General features: G+C 42.5%; 1 protein-coding gene across 2 annotated transcripts in view; it reads right to left on the minus strand.

Annotated features, from left to right (window-relative positions):
- Positions 1–1081: 1081 nt before the first annotated feature.
- LOC116673984 (bone morphogenetic protein receptor type-2) overlaps positions 1082–22262 on the minus strand; it is a 28769-nt gene continuing 7588 nt past the window's right edge. Inside the window, exons 2-13 of one of the 2 annotated variants that reach the window (XM_032506441.1) lie at positions 18183–18368; positions 17349–17528; positions 13787–13898; positions 13525–13612; positions 10394–10624; positions 8632–8746; positions 7122–7282; positions 6775–6922; positions 5992–6128; positions 4965–5137; positions 3531–4864; positions 1082–2874 (exon numbers count right to left, since the gene is read on the minus strand). In XM_032506441.1, the coding sequence (XP_032362332.1) occupies positions 2621–2874; positions 3531–4864; positions 4965–5137; positions 5992–6128; positions 6775–6922; positions 7122–7282; positions 8632–8746; positions 10394–10624; positions 13525–13612; positions 13787–13898; positions 17349–17528; positions 18183–18368 (3119 nt within the window). In that variant the 3' untranslated portion in view covers positions 1082–2620. Of the gene's footprint in view, positions 2875–3530; positions 4865–4964; positions 5138–5991; positions 6129–6774; positions 6923–7121; positions 7283–8631; positions 8747–10393; positions 10625–13524; positions 13617–13786; positions 13899–17348; positions 17529–18182; positions 18369–22262 lie in introns of both variants that reach the window. The other variant, XM_032506440.1, reaches the window with a different exon arrangement.

Here is a 22262-nt window from a genome sequence, read left to right on the forward strand (position 1 = left end):
TAACTTCCGGTTGTTCTTTTCAAAGTAAAACCAAATGTCCTTGACCAAAGCACTGGGAAAATAACAAAAGAGCTGGTCCCCGGTGCGACTGCTCCTATAGGTTGGGTTAAATGCAGAGGATACATTTATTTTCAATGTTTGTGACTGCTTAGAAATGACAACAGAACAACTGGAGATTGATAAAAAGGAGGATTAGCTATTTGCATATGACGATACAGATTGAGGTAACGTTAATGTTCGCCACATTCTATAATACAAACAAACAATAGTCCACAGTAAACACACACTGCAAAATGTTTCTCCTTGTTTGTTGCAATATACATTTGAGCTCCCTAAAATGTTATGACATATTGCACTCGCAGGTACTTGACAAACATCATACTAAGGCCATCATTTAAAAACACTCGCGATACATATTTATGAAATTGACTGCAAGGTGGTCACTTTCCGGTCTTGCTGTGCTGTCCTGGCTACTTGTAGCTGACTTGACGCTGCCGAAGGAGAGCTCTGACGTACCAACGCTGCACCGCTCGTGCTGATGATGCAGTTGCTAGGGCGCGTGGAGCAGACGGCGAGGAGAAGATGTGAGGTAAACAAGTGGAAGAAAGGAAATGTCTCCCTCGTGTGTAGACTTTAGCAACTGAACGTAATTCTGGGAGACCGGTTTGACAAGGCTGCACAAATCTGTATGTAATCCGTTTCCGACACCCTTGTCTAATGTATGGAATGCAAAAAAAATAATATTGTTCCCAAAATGGTATCCAAAAAAGGTTTATTTGGGAACAATATTATTTTTTAGTCACACTTTTTCCTGGTAAAATTGAACTCCTACTTTACATAGCCTACCTGTGTCAATGGCCTACAAAATATGAAAACCTTAAAATGCACACATGTGAAAATTAGAATAGACAGTACACAGAGATAAGTACAACATTTTGGCTAAACCTCAATTGGAGGAAATTATTTACTTTTTAACTTCTTGATACAATCACTACTGATATTTTTCAATTCACATTACTTTCTAAAGAAAAGGCAGGAAACCTAAATGAAACATGTCCTTAACAGATTTAACCAACAGTTGTTTCATACATTTATTGAGATTATTTTCTTCCATATTGACTTGAATGTTTACAGAAACTGTACCGAGCAGATGCATAGCAATGGAATCAAAGGCCATGTCCATTGAATGCAAAACAGAATTCCATAAAAATGATGCAAATATCAATGCAATACACATACATGTTTTTTTCATACAAATTACAGATTACAAAAACATAAATGAGATCTTTTCATATGCCCTGAAGCAGCGCTGAAAATACAGAATGAGTACAATGACATTTCAACACGCCTGTACAGCGCTAGGCCCCGACAATTCTAATGCTTGCTGACGTAAAGAAACACGTTCACACTCATGGAATCAGTCATTCCAACATCAAGGGATGAGACAAGAAGCAGAAACAATATCCAGCGTGCTTCAGAGGGGTTTGGTTTCTTTTAGACAAGTTTCTGATGTCCAGAACAGAGTTCAAAGAGCAAAATCTAGGCTTTCTAGTGTTTCAGTCCCATACAGACAGCTAAACACAGTGAGGTCAGGTGATAGTGATACAGTGATAGAGTCGGCCACTGTAACAGATCCCTCCACAGATTTGTTTCTGGTGATTGTAGTGTTAAAAGACCCCAGAGTTTAAGCCATTTCCTGGTGTAATTGTGCAAGCAGAAGAGTTCCATGAAAACCCTTGTTTTTTTCAGTCATTTCAGATCGATTGTTAGTGTTTGTGCCCCCCTTAAAATAGTCCAGAGAAGAAGGAAAGAGTGGGATTGTCATCCATTTTCTCCTCTTGCGTCAGGGGGTGATAGTGTACAGTGGATTGTTTACAAAACGATTGTGACAATTCATAAGTGCAACAGAGATTAACATATTAAAATAATGACGGGATAAAACAATGGTCAAAATAATGGAAGCGATAAAAACATCAAAAGCATCTAAAAGCTAAATCCTATTGCACAATTAAAAATTCTGATACAAAAAATGGATACATAGTCGAAAAAAAAACAATTGGTATTGCATACAAATCAAGCAAATACATTTTTTTTTTTTTTAAAGTAGTGTTTGTTCCGTCTTTTAAGACCGTCAATTCTTTTACAGTGTCTACTCTAGAACAATGCTTGATACAGCAAAGTACGAGAAAGGGCACGCTCAAAGGGTCGATTGTTTGTCAGCCTTTTTAAGTTTAGAGACCACTTCTTGTTGTGGTCGCAACAAACAGGATTTTCTAAACACTGATTTTAGTCGTTTCAAAGTGCACATACAAAGAAAGAAATCCATTCAAAACATTGCTATGCTCATGAAGATGAAACAAAGAAAAAACGACAAAGGGAGATTAATAAAATGCGGAAACAGAAGCGGATGAGAACGCTGCATAGCTGGATTCCATTTAAAGCAATGCCGTCATCAGAAAGACACAGGAGCGAGACAGACCTAATTACTGTACATGATCAGACTCGACTGTTAGTTCACAACACACTCCATAGCTTCCTCTCGATTTAGAGCAGAGAGCTCAACAGACAGAAACCAAACGCTCTCGGGTCCTTTTTTTCAGTCTTGCCAGACGGCCTGGGTTCACACATGCGTGTCACTGGGCTCGCTGGCCATGCTTCCCCCCCGCAGGTAAATAGCCGAACTGGACTTGGGCCGGTTCTGACTGTGAGCTGGGCCGCGGGAGGACCCGTTGTTGTTGACCTCAGGCCCCCTGGTGTCTGTGGAAATGACCCATGTGGTGGGTCGCCACTTCTTCAGGGAATAAGGCGTTTTGACGCGCTTCTTGATCTTGTCTCCGGTCCCCAAGGCTCCATCTGGCTGTAACAAGCCCTCCCCTGGAAAACAGGAAGGAACACTGATCAGTACCTTGTATGTCTGGGCCCGGATATCCACGGACTACACCGGAACCCCCAAATATTGGCCGTTGCTCCCAAGGGCTAATTTTCCAGTGAGATTGCCCAGTATGTAACCCAGACTTTGTTACAATTTTGTAGTGTCCAGGACCTGAGCAAATCACTATGACTTTAGGACATCAGGGTTTATTTTCACAAACTGAGAAGTTGTCCACATAACAAGCAAAGTGATATTTATGTGTAAAATTGGTGTAGTGTTCCTTAAAAGCCTTCATAGTTCATCACACTTGATTGACTCAACAGTTAATAATAATAATGTAATTCCACTATAGAGTGTTGAAAGTATTGGGTTAGTCAGTCAACAAAAAAATGAATCAACTATTTTAATAATTTATACAATAAAAATGCCGTTTGTATGGTTTGGTTTTAAAGACTAACTATATTTTTGTATTTGTCAACAAATCCCATGTGCACATTCAAAGCAACAAGTATTGTGTGTCTATCAAAGCTCGATACATCTTAAATATCTGAGCCACAGAGCTCCATTGTTGTACACAAACTGTTAGAAACACGTCAATGAGCAGCACATTTAAACTGGAAATGACAATCTGGTGTGAGGTGTTGGTGTTTAAGATCACCTAGTGAGGTCAGATCCTGTGTTGTGAAGGACAGGTCCAGGGAGTTGGGTCTCTCAGGCCTGCGGGCTCTGGGCTGCCTGAGCAGGGCCTCCCCTCTCATGGTGACCGGAGCTTCCCCCTGGGGCACAGCGGTACCGGATCCCGACCCCGAGCTTTCTCCTGGGGGCCCAGTGGTTTCCCTGCTTCCTCCCTCCCCGGTCCCCTCCTCATCTCCTCCATCACTCTCTCCTCCGCTCTCCCCGTCCCCCTGACCATGGCCGGTGTTGCTGTTGTTGTTGTTCGTGTTGGGTCGTGCTGAGCGGAGAGCCGCGACACTCGCGGACGCGTCTCGGGCATCGGGATGCTCTCGCTCACGGCTCAGGAGTGGCTCGTGTTCGTCAGGGCTGGCTGTGATGACGCCGAGGCTCAGGCGGCTGTCGTCTGATCTCAGGGCTCCGTTCTGAGTTATGCTGGATCCTCCAAAACCGGTGGCTCCACCTGTGACCACGGACGAGATCCCAGCGCTGGCGTGACCGTTAACAGTGCCATTAACGCTACCATTGACGTGTGCGTCTCGTAGGCCGGGTGTGTTGTTTGTGCCTGTGCCCCGATGAGCCTCTACAGCTGTGTTTGTGCCTGTTACTGCCCCAATGTTCATCTTTGTTCCCTCCACCTGCCGCAGGTTGGACTTCCCCGAGCGTCCAAACTTGAACCTGAGTGAAGACGATGATGACTCCTTCTTGGTGGGCTTGGGGCGCAGGGGTAGACTGGACGGCCTCTTGGGCAAGTTCTGCTGCTTAGGCAGGGGGAATATGGTGCTAGGCATGGGAGCAGCAGGGTCTGACGTGCCTGCGGCCTCACTGGCCATCTTAATGAGGGGGTAAAGGAGGCTGGAGCTGCCAGGGCTCAGTGGATCTGGAGAGCAGAATTGCTTCTGTGAGTGCTCCATCAGGTTCTCGTCCGAGCTCTCCTTCAGATTCTTGTCCACCTCTTTTGGGTCAAGCTTGGTGGTTTCCAGGTCTTCTTGGGTCAGGTGAAGGCAGACGGGAACAGTGGCGGTCCCTGCAGGTCCCTCAGAGTCCGAAACAATAGTGGTGGTTGTAGTGGAGGCGGATGGGCTGCCTCTCAGGCCCATGCTGGTGCTGCTGCCCTCTGGGCTGGGCAGGCGCGCGTTGGCTTGCTGCTGGCGCTCCTGGTTGATGGAATTCCTGTTTCTCTCTCCGGTCCCAGCCCCAGCTCGACCACTCACAGAGCCAGTGGTGTCAGCCTGCGTGTTCTTGGCAACGCCCTCATGCTCTTCAATGTAAGTGGAGGGGTGGTCTGTGTACGGGCCAGACTTTGGCGTCATACGATTTCTGGCAGAGAACATTAAGAGGCAAACAGTGCAGAAAACGTTAAAGAAAACATTTGAAACTGGTACAACAATGATATAGGTAGTTCTGTGTTCATGCCGACCTCTCATTGTGCAGTGTGGTGGACATGGGGTTGAGTGTAGGGCTGACGGACTTGGAGCGGTCCCATATGAGGAGCAGTTCTGCCAGTCGTTCCTCGGCACACTGTGCTGTGAGTCGGGCCTCAGCATCCTGGTCCCAACAGTCCTCCATTGTCTCTTTCAAAGAGCGAACCGCCTGGAGGAGACACGGTTTTAATATTTAACAATATGAGAAAAAGAAACACTAATTGCTATAGAAACATTTCCTGGAAGAAGGGAACACTTTAGCAGGGGATCTCTTCACAGCCAGTATAAACAGGAGGCAGAATTACAGCAACAAACCGGTTTTATTGTCACTATGTGCATGTCAGTATTGTTTTTAAGACAGACGAGGAAATGATACATCAAAGGTCCTTGGCAGGACTAGAACCGGGGCTGTTGTTGTTAATAGAGGGGGTCTTAAGCCCTATGCCACAGGCGTGCCCATAATCCCAGGGGCTTTTAAGATTAGAGGAATCTTTAAACGATAGGTTCACATTTTTTCAGGTCTGTGAATACAGTTATTGGTCACTGTAATTGTTTCTCCTTTCCATACCGGGTCCAAAAAGATTGCATTTTCTAAAGTTGGTCATTTTTGTGCTAATTTCTTCTTTGAGTTGCTGTCTCTGCACTGCAGTTAAGCAAGTAATCACACTTCTAGAAAAACAGATGGGGAATTACAAACTAAAAAGACTTCCTTTGAAGGATATTAAACACTATTTCCCAGCTTTATTCTGGTTGGAAATTAGCTGCATATACAGGAGACAATCAGATACCTTTATCAATCTCCAGAGGAGATTAGGTTTACTAGATACTAGAATATGTGAAATCATTTTTGTGAACATGCCAGAATTTGAATCTGGCCAGTGACCTTAATTGCAAGTTGTACCTCGCTTTTGCTCCCAGGGTTTCCTGTCTGTACTATCCCCATCTAATAAAGGCAAAATACCCCAAAACAATCGTCTAAAAAAAAGAGAATTCTCAGGGTTTTATTATTCAAGGCCAAATTACCAAACTGTTCTCTTTCCAGGCCTCTGGGAATTTGGGCCGTTGCTTTTCCCTGGACACCAGGACCTGCATGTCCTCAAACGTCGGGTGGTTCCCTGCCTCCGCCTGAAAGGCCATCTGGTACTCTGGCACAGACTCTCCTAGAGGTAGGACAGGAATGGGAAGGATGAGTCTTACGCCAAAAACACACAGGACGCGGAAGTGCTGTGAAGCGGAGCTATTTTCATTTCGGCAGCCATGTTATCCAATCTGTCTGGCCACACCAGCTGCGATCAGGAACGGAGCGGCGTCTCCACTATTTCTTCCACGAGCCGCAAGCGAAGGTAGGTAATCACATACAGGAAGGCCCCAAAACAGCCAAATATAAAATAAAACACATTTTAAAATAAAAGAAGCAGGTTTATGGTGATTGTGTAGAGTAGAAGGATCGCTTTGTAACCGCCGTGGAGAAATGAATGTCAGGTATGAACAGCCAGGCACGCGATTGGGCACAAATATACGCTTAAGGCCGGTGGGTTTTTGGTGTGCGACATCTTGTAGGTAGCAGAAATGTTCATTAAACCCAACATCTTTGCAAACAATGACAAAATGTCAGGGTCTGCTTCCCACTCTAATAAATGTGTATTTAATAGCTTTCTGGTGTATGTAGCGTAGGAGGGGCTCCTTCTTGTGATATTTATGTTAATGGCAGTAAATACTAAACACATTAATGTATTAGGTGACATGAAGCTCATCTGATCCATACAACTCAAAACAGACTTCACATAGTCCTTCAGTCTGTCTCACCTGGGAAAAGGTCAGTGCATCTCATGAAGGTCTCCCAGTAGATCAGGCCCAGGGCGTACATATCCACCTGTTTCAGCGCTGACTCGCAGTCCCTCAGGTTCACTGCCCCCTCCAGGACCTCTGGAGCCATGTAGCGGATCGTCCCCACCTGGTAGACGGAGCAGGAATAAAAGAAGGTGGGGGGGATTTAGGAGGGGTGAGTCATGTGAACACGTTTGTGATGAAAAATATAGAGTGAGAAAAAGAAAAAGACAAGGTGAGTAACGATGTAATAATCTTCCAGATGATATATGTTTTTCCTGCAATTATCTTCTATTGCACTGAATTCAAAGCTCTTGAACACTCACCTCACTTATAGCAGCGTTTTCCTCCTCTCCATGCCGCGCCTGCCTGTTTCCTGTCAGCTTCATGGACAGGCCAAAATCGATGATGACACACGAGCCGTCAGCCTTGACGAGAACATTTCGGCTGTTCAGGTCCCTGTGGGAAACCGCTGGCTTGTACAAGTCTTGATGGATGAGAAAGGAGAAGGGGATCAGGAGAAGACACAAAACAAAAGGACTGAGCTAATTTATCTTTCATTAAACATGTAAACCTGTACAGCACTCCCACATTCTTTGCTTCGACGATACAATGTACTCAGGCAGTTTTTGTGGTATTTGCAAATGAATGATAACATCCAGAAAATCCCTTCACATAGCTTTCTATTCTCCTCATTACTCATTGTTCACCAAAGCAAGATGCACTGTCAACAGAGAGCTAAAACCTCTAATCTAATCTACAACAATGGGATTAGGACCATATCACAGAGTAGCCTCTGCCTGCAGTATTTAACTGCCCAGCAGAGTGCGCAGTGAGCCAGACTGCAGCTGGAAGTTGTGGCAGCCACAACATTTATCTGCTGCCTTCTATTGATGTGCAGGAGTGGGGGAGGAGGACGACTGTACCAAAGCCTGAGAGATTCTGCTGTTAGCAGCTACACACAAACACAAGCCCTCTCTTTCTCTTCGGTCACTTCTCCGCTCTGCCGATCACTTTAGTTTTGCAGAGGGAAAGAACGAAGGGAGATGGACACTCCCGCTTGTGTTTGTCACATGCTTGCACAAATAGAATAACTTCTATTCATTTACTTCAGACACTACTGCAAGTGCACTTACATCCCCCCTCACTTCTAAGCCTGTTTGATGTTTATCTGTGCTGATGAAGAGAAAGGAGTGCAACCACTGAGGCTGCGGTTTGGTGACATGAAAAAAAGAGTCAAGGCTTAGTTTAGTTGTCACTTTTGCCTCCTAAGAATGATTTCATTGAGCCACAGGGATATTCACGTCATCTGAATCCATATCTTGCGTCCGCCTTCCTTCCCCCTACTTTGTCCCTCTCTCCATTTTTTACACTGTCTGAGGATAGCTAGAGGCCAGTCTATAAATACCCTCGGTTGGGCGTGCACGCAGTGTGTACGTGTGTGTTTGTCAAAATGCAGGGATGCAAAGTGCTCCAAACTAAACAGACCCACGTGGAGCTGCAGTGTGCATGTTGTAAGAAAGCTCAAGTGCCAAGCAGTTAGACAGGCTTGAGATAGTCACACACACACACACACACACACACACACACACACACACACACACACACACACACACACACACACACACACACACACACACACACACACACACACACACACACACACACACACACACACACACACACACACACACACACACACAACAATTATTTTGTTTGTTTTTCAGTAACAGATGGAAACAGCAGCATTGAAACTTGAGCCTGAGTAAACTGTGAGCAGTTATGTAATTAATCGTGAGTGTGTTTGTGTGTGTGTTCATGCGCCCTCCAGTTCACCTCCTTTGTAGAGCTCAGTGTGTAGGTACGCCAGGCCCCGGGTGACAGAGTGTGCGAGCCGGCAGCTGCTGACCCAATCGTTGGTCTGGATGCCCAGGTAGCGACTCAGAGAGCCCTGAAGAGGACATGAGGAAAGGGGACAGGGCAGGAAAGAGAGTGCAGGAAGTGAGGGGCAAAGGAGGGATAAAAACAGACAGAAATAAAGATGGACAAGGAATGTAAACAAAGGAGATTAGTGAAAGAAAGGGGAGAGATGGAGAGTGAATACAGAGAAAATCAACGACCAGCATCACTTTAAATGATCTGAAAGATAAGAAGACACACAGATTAGGGAAAAACTAAATCTAAAAAAGAAAAGACAACCCAATTATGGCTAAGGCTCACCCAGCACAATATGTCTGCCCATGCTACTGTGTTCAACCCCATCTCACAGACATTCACTTGAGAACCAAGCTATTTCATTACTTACTAAATTCCATAGCAACTTCACCATCAACAGAATCCCAAACCAAAACTTGCAAAAAAGATTATCTTTACATTTATAATCTTGAGCTTTAAAAAAGGCAGGCCTTTAAGCTTAGACCTCCCTGTGGAGTTTCACAATAAAACTGACTTATATATAATAATATACAGTATATAGTAATATGTCATCACCACCCAAAAAAAGACCTTGCCGTTTCCTTGAGATTTTTGCAGGAGGAAAGGAATGTGCAATTCTGATAATTTCTTATGAGGAATAAAGACTCTATAAAAAATGTTTACCAGAAATTATATTGGATATTATTTGTTTTCTTCCTCAATTATCTTCGTCAGCCTCGGCAATCTATTATTGGCCAGGCTCTGACGCATAAACACACAGACTTACTTAATCTTTTCTCTCAAAATCAATCACAAGGCAATTCACACATCCGCTACTAAAGAAAATTACATTAGATCCGTTTGTTTTAAATAAATTATATTATCATTTACTTTAATGCATTTTATGTCTCAGTTTCCTGTCCTGGCTTGCACCGTGTTTCCATGACAACATGTATTAGCCTAATGATTACGATGCACAATAGGCTCATTCATAGGCTGACTTGTAATTATGATGCTTGGACAGTAAACATATTCAGTTCAAAAGGTAGCTCCGCATTCATATTGAAGAGTTTCCTGGAGGCAGTCTTCAGCAGTCAGTGTCAAAGTTTTCTATTGTTACACCAGCTGCATGTTCATATGTCTGCATGAAAAGCTGAGATGAGTGAAATGAGACGTTTTGATGCTACCATTGTAACTTAAATATTGGGCTCCGGGAGAGGAAGGCATTTTCACTATTATCTAAAATGTCCTAGACTACTCAATTTGTTACAAAAATCAACAGATTAATCAAAAACCAACTAATGGTTAGAAAAAAAGTATTAGGGCTGCAACTGTCTGTTTCCCTGTACCAAATGGGGAAGTGCTTGATGTCACCCATTTTTACTTCTTGACCCCTTCTTTCCTCTCTGCAGCACTTAAGAATTTAATGACTGGCAGTGAAACTCCAGTCATGTAACAACGCCCACAACAGGCGTTGTGCGTGCATTAATGAAACAAGGAGCAGCATCCACAGTGAGCTGATTGATAAAGAGCTCCGTGTCCAGCTCCTCAGAAAGGTAACAAACTCATTTTACTATGTCTCACTGTTGTGTTGAGATGATGGGAAAAGTCAAATATTGACCCACTTCTTTATTCAAACAATGGTAGTTTGTGTGACACACATGCACCCCCGCCCACTACTCACATGTGGGTAGTAGTCCATGACCAGCAGGTACTCGGTGCGTCCCTCTGGGCCTGTCCGCTCGTCGGCGGCAACAAACCGGGCGATATTGTCATGTTCCAGCAGAGGTAGCCGGTAGATGGAGCATTCATTGAGGAAGTTCTGGCGGTTAGCTGCAGAGAACACCTTCACAGCCACAGGCCGCTCATCCAGAGAGCCACAGTAGACCGTGCCATATCTACCACGTCCAATCAGCTGAAAGAGGTAAAGGTGGTGGCACGGAAAAATATAATATATATACTGTATGTATTTTTAGATTTTTGTTGTTGTTGTAATTCTAGACCTTAAGCTCTCACTTGTCAAACACGAAACATGAAAACAGTGTGAATAAAATGATGTTGTGTTTGTGCTGCAGGAAGAGGGCTTGAGAACTACAAAGAGGCAGAAACAGAAACAAAGTGAGCTGTACAAATAGAGACAGCCAGGCAGGCAGAAGGGAGATAGGTAATAAACTAAATTACAGGCAAACAGCAGGGTTAAACAGTTAAAATGGCCTCAAGTCAGTTCCAAATCATTCAATTAGTGTCCTGAATAAGCCGGAGCACAGCATGCCATTAAGGTCTAAACATTCTGCTTCAAAAGGTAATCTGTATGGGAGTGCATCCATTCCTGTGGGATTTCCACCGCCACGTCTGGCTATAAAATATACTGGAAAAGCATTGGACTCTGGTGTTTTGTCTTTGAGTAAGACTCCCACCCCCCCATTGCAATGAGTTTGATGTGAAAGAACGTGTGCCTGCATTTGATAAGGCACAAGGACAGTATTCTGAATTCAACTCCTGCCTGAAAAGATATCACTCTCTGACTCTGGTCTGAAATGCACTGAATAGACGTTAAAAGAGAAAAAACTGCATCTCTTTAGCTGGATCATAACCCTTCAGTACTGATCGGCTGGCTATTGTTCTGTCTTACCTAACTAATTAACATTTCACATCATAAGAGATACCACTCTATTAGCATTATAGCCAATTTACTGGAAATCATTCAGTTATTATAACTGTGGACCTTTTTTTAAAACGGTTTCTGATTTATATCTGGGTTTTTGCTGCCTTTCAGTAAGTTTTAAGAACGATAAAAGGACTTGCAGAGACTTGAAATCTGCGCCAGACAACTGAGTGCTTGGGTCTGGGTTTGTCGGTAATGATATCATTGTGTGGTAAAGCAGCTGAAAGCATGTATTGTCTGATTCCATGTAGAAAATAAAATACACAAAGACACCAGCATGATCCTTTAAATTAAATATGTAGAGCTCTGCTGTTTGTAAAGATAACAGTTAAATGGGATTTTTCTTTCAAACTTGGGTCTTATTCTCATAATTAAGTGTATTATGACCATGGGTCATGCTAACTGTGCATTCACTTTGGTTGAGATTCAGGAAACACGACATCAGCAAAACTATAACCGGAAGGGCAGTGCGAGACTGAAACTGCTTTCAGTATTACATAAATCATAATAAACAGTTATCTCTGACTCCGACCGAGAGTAAACACTGAAACCAGTTATTGTATGGGATCTTCTCCCGGGAAATGTTGCTGGCTAACCAAGCTAGCAGTCTATTCATTTGCACTCACTGTTTGTTTACCTGTACGTGAGTGTGGGTCACTGTTGGTTTAAGGCACCTGTCGATAGTGCAACAACCATTGTCTCATTTTACTGCATGTCACACTGGGAAGATGGACCTAAGTGTCCGGAATCTCTAAAACGGAGGTGGTGAGGGTGAAGCTATTACAACTCAAATAGGGTTGAAAAATCTCAGATTTTTCCTTTCAGCCTTGTATTGCTTTAAAATCGTGTCTTTCAGTTGGAGAAATTATTGAGCTTGTATATGACAGTTTTATATACAGTTGTACATGAAAGAAATGACAAACTGACACATAGTGAGGTTTTTTAGAAAAGTAAAAGTGTACTTTCAAAGTCTCCTGTGGCTGAATTTGATCATATCAGTGGCTGCATTTGTTTCTCCTGCAGGCCTTTTAATCCCTGATAAATTAAGATTCATAAAAAACACATCTGACCTATGCATACGAATATTTTGAAGACGGGAAAAATGGAATGCAGATGGTGAGGTGGTGAATTGAAGCCAGTCATTGTGACTGAATATCATCCAGACTTTATTGACTTCCTATCCCAATATAAGTTCTCCCACTTCCATATCAGGTTATATCCGGATCTTGTGTCAGTGTAAGCAAAATCCTATTTTCGTGCGCCCTGACCTGTCACTTAATGCGTCCTGCCGTGATTGGGTGATAAAGGTCACATTGAAACGACAAATGTAACCGTAAACCTTGATGTATTTTTTGCCTCTAAGCCTTTGGTTTCTCCTTTCTCTTTCAAACTCTTGTTTTCCTCCCTTCTTCACAAACACACTCCCGGTTTGTAGAAATGCTGAAGACAGTGAGAACACCACATGCCTGACCAAATAATACAAGCCATGCTGTCGAGTAGGGCTGAAGAATATAGCAAATTAATCTTATTGTAATTTTTTTTAGACCAATATTGTGACTGCAAGTTTGTTTTTTGTTAATATTCCTAATCTTCTGTATACATGAGCAATTAATCATTCTACAGTATGATGACCAACGGACCATTGGATACAGTCAATATATACACGGCTCTTTCATGAGCAGAAGGCCCACACGTTATGATGATGTGAGAGGATTTGATGCATGAAAGGATATCTACCATATCCTTATTTATCTATTCACAACTAAACCATTTAAATTGTGATCTCAAGCCATGTAAACATGTAATACAATTATCACGACTTAACTTTGTAATACAAACTGAAAAAAGAAGAACAGGCCCAGGGCCTCATTTAGAACCATTGTGCATGCACAAAAAAGGGTTTAAAATGTGTATGTCACTTTCTATCTGACCTATGCATACAAATATTTTGAAGACAGGGGAAAAATGGAACGCAGATGGTGAGGTGGTGAATTGAAGCCAGTTTGCAGAATTTCTATACAAGAGGAATTTATATGTACAATGATGCCTCTCACATTTTGTGTCCGCTAAATATCTTTCCTGGGCCAGACAATTATAATTACACAAAGACAGAGGTAGAAAGGTGAAGAGGATACACTGTAGGCACTGACCTCCAGCAGTTTGAGATTGTCTAGGTCCAGAGAGCTCTCAGAGCCAGCAGCCTCCATCATATTCAGGTTGTGAAGACCTTGCTTACCATTGCCTGTGAGACACACACAGACACACACAATTTCAAAACACAGAGATGCATTTAAACAAGAGATAATCTCTGATTCCATTCATTAAATTAATTGAAATTCTACCACAAACATTTGAACAGCCTTGAATAATGAATGTTCTCTGCTCTTCCTCACAGCGTGGCACCATGGTAACTCACCGTGCATCATGCGGTAACCAAAGAAGGCTGCTACAGCAACCACGGCCAGCACGGAGACTGTTGCCAGGGCAATAATTACGGTCTCTTCATGGCGCAGTTTGCGAGGGTCTAAAGAAACACATAAATTACAAAAAAGTAATCAAAAATCAAACTGTAACCTTTATGTTAGAAGAGCAAATGGCTGAAACCATCACCTTTGACGTGTGAGCAGCAAGTCAGAGGAAGGGCATACATCACAGCTGATATTTATACACTGGGTTCCCAGTTTATTAGGTACACTTGTACAGGGATGCAATCCCGTCCATCAGATCTGAATGTCGTGTGTTGATTTAAATATTCATATAGATAATGAACTCTTCAATACTCACGGTGGGACACGCCATTAGCCTCTTGGCTTTTTGGCTCTGTGTGAACATATGTTGTTACTGTATGATTCTCTTCTTGCGTTTTAACCGGTTAGAATTTTGCTTTGTTTAACATGTTCTTGCTCTATTTTGTACTTGTACTAAATGACAGACAGTGTTGGATATTGAACTGCCGTGAACTGAAAGGTGTTTCTAACACCAACTTACTGCTGCTGTTGTTTAGGTAAAAGCTCCAGCAGGGCACTGCAGTCAAAAATGGTCATTGAAACACTTTTGGCCTGAGTGCAACATTTTGAATATACTGGCAATATGTTTGTGATGTGTAAAGTGTTTTAGTTTTTCATTCCCAAATACACAACACAGGCCGACATAAACAGACTTAAACACACACGCACACACACTTAAGTGTCTTGGGTATGCAAATATGTGCCATGAAGCGCATAAAAGATCAAATTAAGTCACACAACAATGAAGCATTGTCAACAGACTGGAAAACAGTGCAGGAAGAGAGAATCAGAGGTTGGTGTGAGAAGGAAATGAAGAGAGTGAGAGAAAGAAAAAATGTAAAAACAGCGAGAACACCAGAGAGCTGTCAGATGAATTTGGTTGGTGGCAGGTAGAAGCAGTTAGCAGAGGTGGCGACAGCTGTCATGCATTTGTGATGAATGAAACCACACACACACACACACACACACACACACACACACACACACACACACACACACACACACACACACACACACACACACACACACACACACACACACACACACACACACACACACACACACACACACACACACACACACACACACACACACACACACACACACACACACAGCTATAAGTACGACTTTGGAGACAACGATGCACACAACTTAAATGTACGCTTGCCTTGCTCTTATATACCACTAGTCTACAAACTTTGCAGAAATTGTATAAAAGTCCAGAGCAGCTGCCCGGATACACACAGAAACACAAACTCCTGCATCTGTTACATTAGTCAACACACTGGTGCTGCTGTGAGACACAATTTTTTTTCATTAATAATAGATCACTTTGAGAGCCTAAGGACACTGTTGATTGACATCCTAGCGCGCGCGCACACGCGCGCGCACACACACACACACACACACAAACACACACACACACACGCAAACGCACATGCAATTACCGAGGTCAGCATGTTCATCACCAACAAGAGAGTTGCACAGGAAGCCATTAGACAAACACAGGCGCAGGCACCGACACACCCGAACACACCACAAATCTGTTGAAAATCTCGGTAATCTTAATCATATTGCCTACTTTTATATCACCACCAATAACACTCATATCAGATATTCCCAAAAAAAATGTAGTAAGTACTGTAAGTAAAATTGATTATGTACTTTTTCTTTTATTCAGCTTTATACTTCTACCCCACTATATTCCAGAGGCATTTTTTAACTCACGGAATTTTTTCTACAGGCATAGTTACTTTGCAATACAAAATAGAATCAACAAGTAAATTATGTTGTATTATTATAGATTACACTACCCAGCAGGTTATAAAGAAGCTCAAATTAACTCAACCTTTACCAGACGTTTAGTGAAGTGAAATTTACATATTAATCCATCATTAATTCCAATCTGATTAGATAACGTATTCTGTATAATGAGTAATTTTACTTTTGGTATTTTATGTATATTCTGATGGAGATTCTTGTGTGTTTGCTACTTTTACTTAAGTAAAATACCTGAGTACTTCCCCCACCACCTAGCCCTGAATGTTGTCATCCATGGTTCTTGGCTTAAGATCACTCAAACAGCCAACTGACTCAAACTATTTCCTACTTCCAAATTATACTGGCATGAAGCTGCCCAGACATGTCGGGAATAAACAAAAAGAGAATTCAAAGTTTTCATAAGACCCAAACATAAACCTCTCTGATCATTCAAACGTCCTACAAACGCCAAATGGTTCTTTTCCCGCAACGTTTTACTGTCTTTGTCTCGTCATCCGTCTACTAAGTGGAACAGTCAGTGGCATGCCCGCAGACAGACAGACGGAGCAGACGCCTAGTAATCCGAGGAATGCAGAGAGACGACATGGATGGAAGAGTGTGTGTTTGTGTTTATGTGTGGGGAGGAGAGATGATGAGCCGCCGCTGCCATCACCCCCACCCATACCTCTTGCCACACACATTGCTTTCATTCACAGCTAAACCTGGAGAGGAAGGAACAAGTACAGCTACTGTGTATCTGCTTGCTTGGTTTGACACCTTACCGACAACACAGATAGAAACACAAATCAATATCGACCCCTTCTACGACCTTTTAAAGGGGAAATAATCTAGTAAGGACACTGAAAACTGTTGTAGCATATCTGTCTTTGAACGCAACCCAAGTCCTCTCTGAAGTTCGTAGCTCTTAAGGCTCATAATGGATAGCCCGCAGGAAACTCAGTTCTAAGCAATGTGGATGAATAATGACACAGGAGGAAAAGAGAAAAAGTAGCTACAAGTAGGTGTAGGTATGACAGTTCTGCCGATATCAAAGATTATTTCATTCTTTTATGTTAATAGCTTTGTGATTTGGAACTGTGTGGGCCTGCCTGGGTTTATCCTTCTAATAAATCCTCTGTGTGGGCCTGCATTTTCTTTGTCATTTTTATTTCATTCATTCCCCTTGTCTAACGCACCCAATTCTGTAAGAGATGATTGCAACCATGGCAGAGGAGTTAGAAGCTCCAAATATGGCTGCCTGAGTCTATCTATATGAAAAATAGGACAATATAACCATCTAAAAATAAATTCAGGCAGTCTAGATCCAAAACAAACTTCCATTCAAAGAAGCTAACAGCTACCTTCTAAATACAACACAACTCCTCTTTTAGTTGGCCCTTGCAGTTGAACTGACCCGACGTCACAGGTATTCAGTGGTGAAGGGATTTCCCTGACTGCCTCCGTTTGCCAAAAATAGTCAGCATATAATTCAAAACTAAAGCCTTAAGAGTATTAGTGTAGGCTGAGATCTGGCTTTTTCTCTATCTGGATGACTTGCTATTGTCGGTTAGCTGACCACCGGTCATATAAAAAGAAGATGCATCATGACTATAAAGAAATTATTTGGCAAGAAATTAAATGAAACACACTACAGAACAAGCCAGTATTGGATATCATCTATTGTAAGTGGGCAAATATGTCCTTACAAATGGGCAGCGCCGTGGTGGGGCTGGGCGGTGGGAAGTCCTCTGTGAAGTTGACATTGCACATGTCGCTGCCACAGCAGCAGAAGTGGTATGTCCCATTCTGGATCTGTGGAGGGAGGTTGGTCACCACGCAGCGGTCGTCTTGGCAACCTTTGCTGTCACCCAGGTGAGTCCAGCAACCTGACAGAGAGAAGTGATGGATAGTAATGATAGTTGATAAGAAATGAGCAAAATGTTGATAGAATACTTTTCAGTTGTACATTGAACAAAAAGAATGTCTGTTTGTTTTGTTTTTTAACACAGGTGGTCTATAGATTTGAATGGTGATGACACAGCAAAAACGTCCCACCCACAAAAGCACGGTTAACGAGGCAGGGTCTGTGTTTAAAGATGGGTTGGTGGGTCGCTTACAGGGAGAGAAGGTGCAGCAATTTATGCTGCCTTGTCAAAAAATGTGACCGTATGTGTTTTTGTGCATTTCTTTTTTCTTTTCTTGGAGTTTTTGTGTATTTCTACAAGTATTATAACCAGTTTTATTTTTGGTTACAGACAGGGTTAAGTGTATAGGTGTAGAATACGGAGAGCATATTATTTTATACTTTATTTAAGATTTTAGGGGTAGTGTATTTTGATCGACCAATATCTTCTATCAAATAATGCGGCAGCACAGGACCAGTGCAGAACCGCTAAATAGCACATCTCAAAAGGGAGCACATACAAGCAAAACCCTGGCCTAGGCTTATATGAAAAAATTGTCAAATCAGCCAAATCTGATTCAAAAAAGTAAACATTCGCTTAGAGTACAACACTAGTAGATGTATCTAAGAGTTGCACCTTGTTTAACCAGTCGCACTTCGCCTGGAGGACTTTTCTCCCACAGGCCAAAGCAGTGGCGGCCCTTGTCACATCGGATGGTGGTGTTCTCTGGGGAGACCCGGCCTTCGCCCCGCGCCACCCGCTCCATCTCCCACTGCTCCTGTTGGTCGGTGAAGGCACACTCCCTCTCCTCACCCTGAGCCGCTGTGAAAAGACACAGGAGTTGGAGCTGAGTCAAAAGAAATTAAAAAAACAAACAAAACAGAACTGAGCTTTGCATTGGCAACAAAGTGAGTGAATAACAGTTTGATGCCATTCTAAGATGGAGGCAGTGTGGTGAAGAGAGAGGATAACACTTTAGATGTCATGTATTTACACATTACGCATTTATAAAAAAAAAAAAAAAAAACATGCACACGCACACAATGTTTGTCTGTTAAACCAGCTACAGAGACAGATTGATACTTGTTACTGTGTCTGTCTATAAAAGAATCCACAGCTGAAAACTTGCTGTCTGGCTCACGAGAGTCAGCAGTCTTTGTAGGCAAAGTTCAATAAGAATTTAAACTGTAGCCTGAAGGACATAACACAAACACATGTAGCAGTGCAGAAAAAAAGTGGACATAACAATTCTTAGTTAAAATATTAAGACGCAAGATGACCATGAAAACAGTGCAAAAAAAAATAAAAAATTCAACTGGTTTAGAGCCTATGGCCAACGTTTGTTTTCTATGTTGGGTTTACAGAAAACATGGATGACTTTTAGATGGTGTTAAATCGTGTTTCTTGAGTGAAAGGAAAAGCCAGAATGTGTCCAGTTGTGAAATGGACGGTTTGCTTGTTGATTTGCAGTGAGCTTCTGGGAGAGTGCAATGCCAGGGAGAATAAGTTTGAGCCAGTCAGAGTGTGTGTTTGTGTACATAACTTGCATTTTGGGTAATTTCAGATAAGGGAAACATGATGTGCCAGTTTGTTTCCCCTACTCCCCAGCTCCTCCCTTTCCTTCATCCGGGAAGGGGGGTGGGGGTGGAGAGTCTGCTTTGGAGGGTGACTGTTCCCTGTCCAAGGTCAAGCTAGCCTGTGTGGGCAAAAGGTGACGCGATGGAGTGGTTGCTCCGCTGGGCACGCCGCCAACATCTCTCCTCTGCTCCCATCATCAGATAAAGCTATCAACCCTGGGCTACTGTGGGCCTCAGCTGACCTCAACCTGTGGGCTTTTACTGCCTACTGTTCTGTGGGACTGACTCTGCCTACAGGGGGAAGCACACTGGGTACATGCAGAGTGGGAAAGGAGTTCAAACTAAGGGTTAAGCAAGTGGAGGAATTTTCGTTTTGATAAGGAAAGTGAATTTCAATGAGCCAGCAATGGCACTGCCAGGGTTAGCAGTTAGATTCCCAGCGGGCAGATGATTATCCACTTGCATGTATTTACAGCACATGCGCTGAGTTACAATGACCACCAAAGACTACACGCACTACATTATTATCATCATACATATTAGCTATGCTGTACATGTTCTTAATGCATCAATCTAAAAGCTATATAAAACAATACAAGCATGAAATATATCCACATAAATAATTAGCATATTAACAAAGAACAGCAATCGTCTCTCTGGGTTTTCATTTTAGCCCACAGCCAATCCCAAGCTCTTTAATTGGAAGATGTGGAAAAAATAGTGGATCTCAGTGAAATGAACATCAGCTCTACCATTAAACTAGAACTTTAAAGGGGAGATTTAACTGGCAGATATTCATCGATATCTGACTTTTCTACGGCTAAAGGGGAGGATCAGCTCTGATCTACTGGAATCTGACAATTGATAAGTTTAAAAGGAAATTCAAAAACACTCCAGGTGTCTTTTTTTTTTTTTTAAATATATCTATTATTTTTTTTAATGGCCATATCTTTTTAATTTGGGCCACGGTCCGACCTCTGATGCTGTGGCATTAACTGCATGTGCAACGTGTTGTCCCTCTACACCTTTTTTGGGATCAGTAATGCCCACACTGTGCCCGGCAAACATATTTTCTAACAAGAACTACAACTTAACATTGAGTTAAAGTCCTTTGCTTTGTTTTCCTCTGTGTGCATGATGTCAATATGGACTTATATTAATTTGGGGCATTTGGGGATTAATTTGGGGATGATCCGAATATTTCTGTGAGTACTCCTATCCTATGTTTTGTCTGTACACCACATCTAAAGCAAATTCACAGCACAGTTCTATAAATGAGGCCCCTGGGCTGTGGAGGTTAGGGCAAAGGTTGTAGAGCAGGAACTCTGGTAATAGAGGAGAAACATGAGGGAACAATTGAAGGAAGTGCATAGCCGGTGACAACACCCATAGACACTTGGACAAACAGACTGACCTTGTACTCTAGGATTGGAAAAATCCATAGAGAAGAGTATCTCGTGTCTTTCTCCCAAAGCTGGGTAGATACTGTATGCGGACATGAATTATTAATATTTTTACCAAAATTCAGGCTATGAAATGAAAAACCCTATAATGATGCTCGGTCTTTGAGAGCTCCTGGGCATGAAAAAAACGAAACAGCAGGTAAAAGGCTTATCGAGTTCTATCTAGAAATTGAGTTTGGGTTTTTATTCACAAGTGTGATTTTACTTCATTGTTGTTAGAGAGAATGTTGGTACTTCTAATTTTATATTTAAACACATTTTTGTTGCATTAAGACATAGCAAGGCCTCAATATGTACTGTACTAAGGGCTGTGACAGCATGGAATTTCATTGCAGCTGTGAAAAAGGAACGTATGACAGCGCTATGCTAGGGCAGCACAATTAATCGCAATTGTATCAAAATCGCAATATGGACTAGTGCAATATCCAGATCGCAGGGGGCGCAATATTTGTAAATGGCAAAATATGTGTCAAACCATTCTGAACAAAGTATTGTGGTGCTGCAGAGATGTCCCGGCCTACAGATCGTAAAACATCTTTGTTTGGTACAGATCGTCGCAAAAATCACACATTCCTTATAATTTCTTTCAACGTTAATAAATGTCAATGAAAACGAGAAAAATACAAAAACGATCTTTCCCTCCAATATTGTGAATCACATTGCAATATCAGTCAAAATAATTGCAATTAGACATTTTCCTCATATCGTGCAGCCCTACGCTACACCGCCAATACTGCCAAACTTCGGCTCCAGTGCGATAGTGTCCTTTTCAAAAGCTTTGTATTCCAGTCTTGAACTGCAGTGCATTTCTGGAGACTTTGTTCTATCTATAATGATGAATCCAGTTGTTGTTGTTAGCCATCCAATGACAATCCCATGAAGCTTTGGGTTAAGTATATTGACCAATCAGAGGCTGTGTTTCAGACTGAGAGTGTGTGACAGGTCTAATCTCTAAAGGCATTGCCCAATGGAATGACATGAGATTGACCCTATAAAAAAATATGCACAGATGAACTCAACTCCACGGCAGGCATCACGACCATGGTATTGCGGTCGTGCGGTTATCGTCACAGCCCTATTACTAAGTATGTAGCAGATATCACATACCCCAATGGTGATAGATAATTGCTTTCTTGTGTGGCTATGGCGGCACATAACAAGGGTGGCCAACGGAGATGGAGAGAAATGACTGCTTCTTAAATTCACATCTCTTCCTCATTCTTAACAAATAGGAACTATTCTGCTTCTGAAATATATTTATTGGATTTAGTAGCTCAATACACAAAGAAAAGTGGAAGAAGCAAGAAAGTGTTGCATGGGATGGAGCTCAAACCCAAGCAGTTATAACCAAGCTTTGTTCATTTGCAATCTGAGCCATGGGAGCACTCCTGTTGTCAGATTTCATTGGTTTATCTGCCACTCTGCTTGACTGTGGTTGGTTCTTTGACTAAAGTCTTTCTTAGGAGCGTTTCTGGTTGAATGCCAATCTCTGTGTTTATCTCGGATTGGCTGTGGCAGGTTCTGTCCCTGGTTCTGCTCTGTGGAGCTTGCTGTGTGATCTTGCCTTCCACTGCAGTATTGGATTGTGGGTCAGAGTATGCAGGCAAGGCCAGTGGAGCGAGGCAGATGAGAAAGAGAAGAGAGAAAGAGAGAGAGAGAGAGAGAGAGAGAGAGAG

The sequence above is a fragment of the Etheostoma spectabile genome, chromosome 24 (genome assembly GCF_008692095.1).
Source record: "Etheostoma spectabile isolate EspeVRDwgs_2016 chromosome 24, UIUC_Espe_1.0, whole genome shotgun sequence".
Classification (NCBI taxonomy): Eukaryota; Metazoa; Chordata; class Actinopteri; order Perciformes; family Percidae; genus Etheostoma; species Etheostoma spectabile.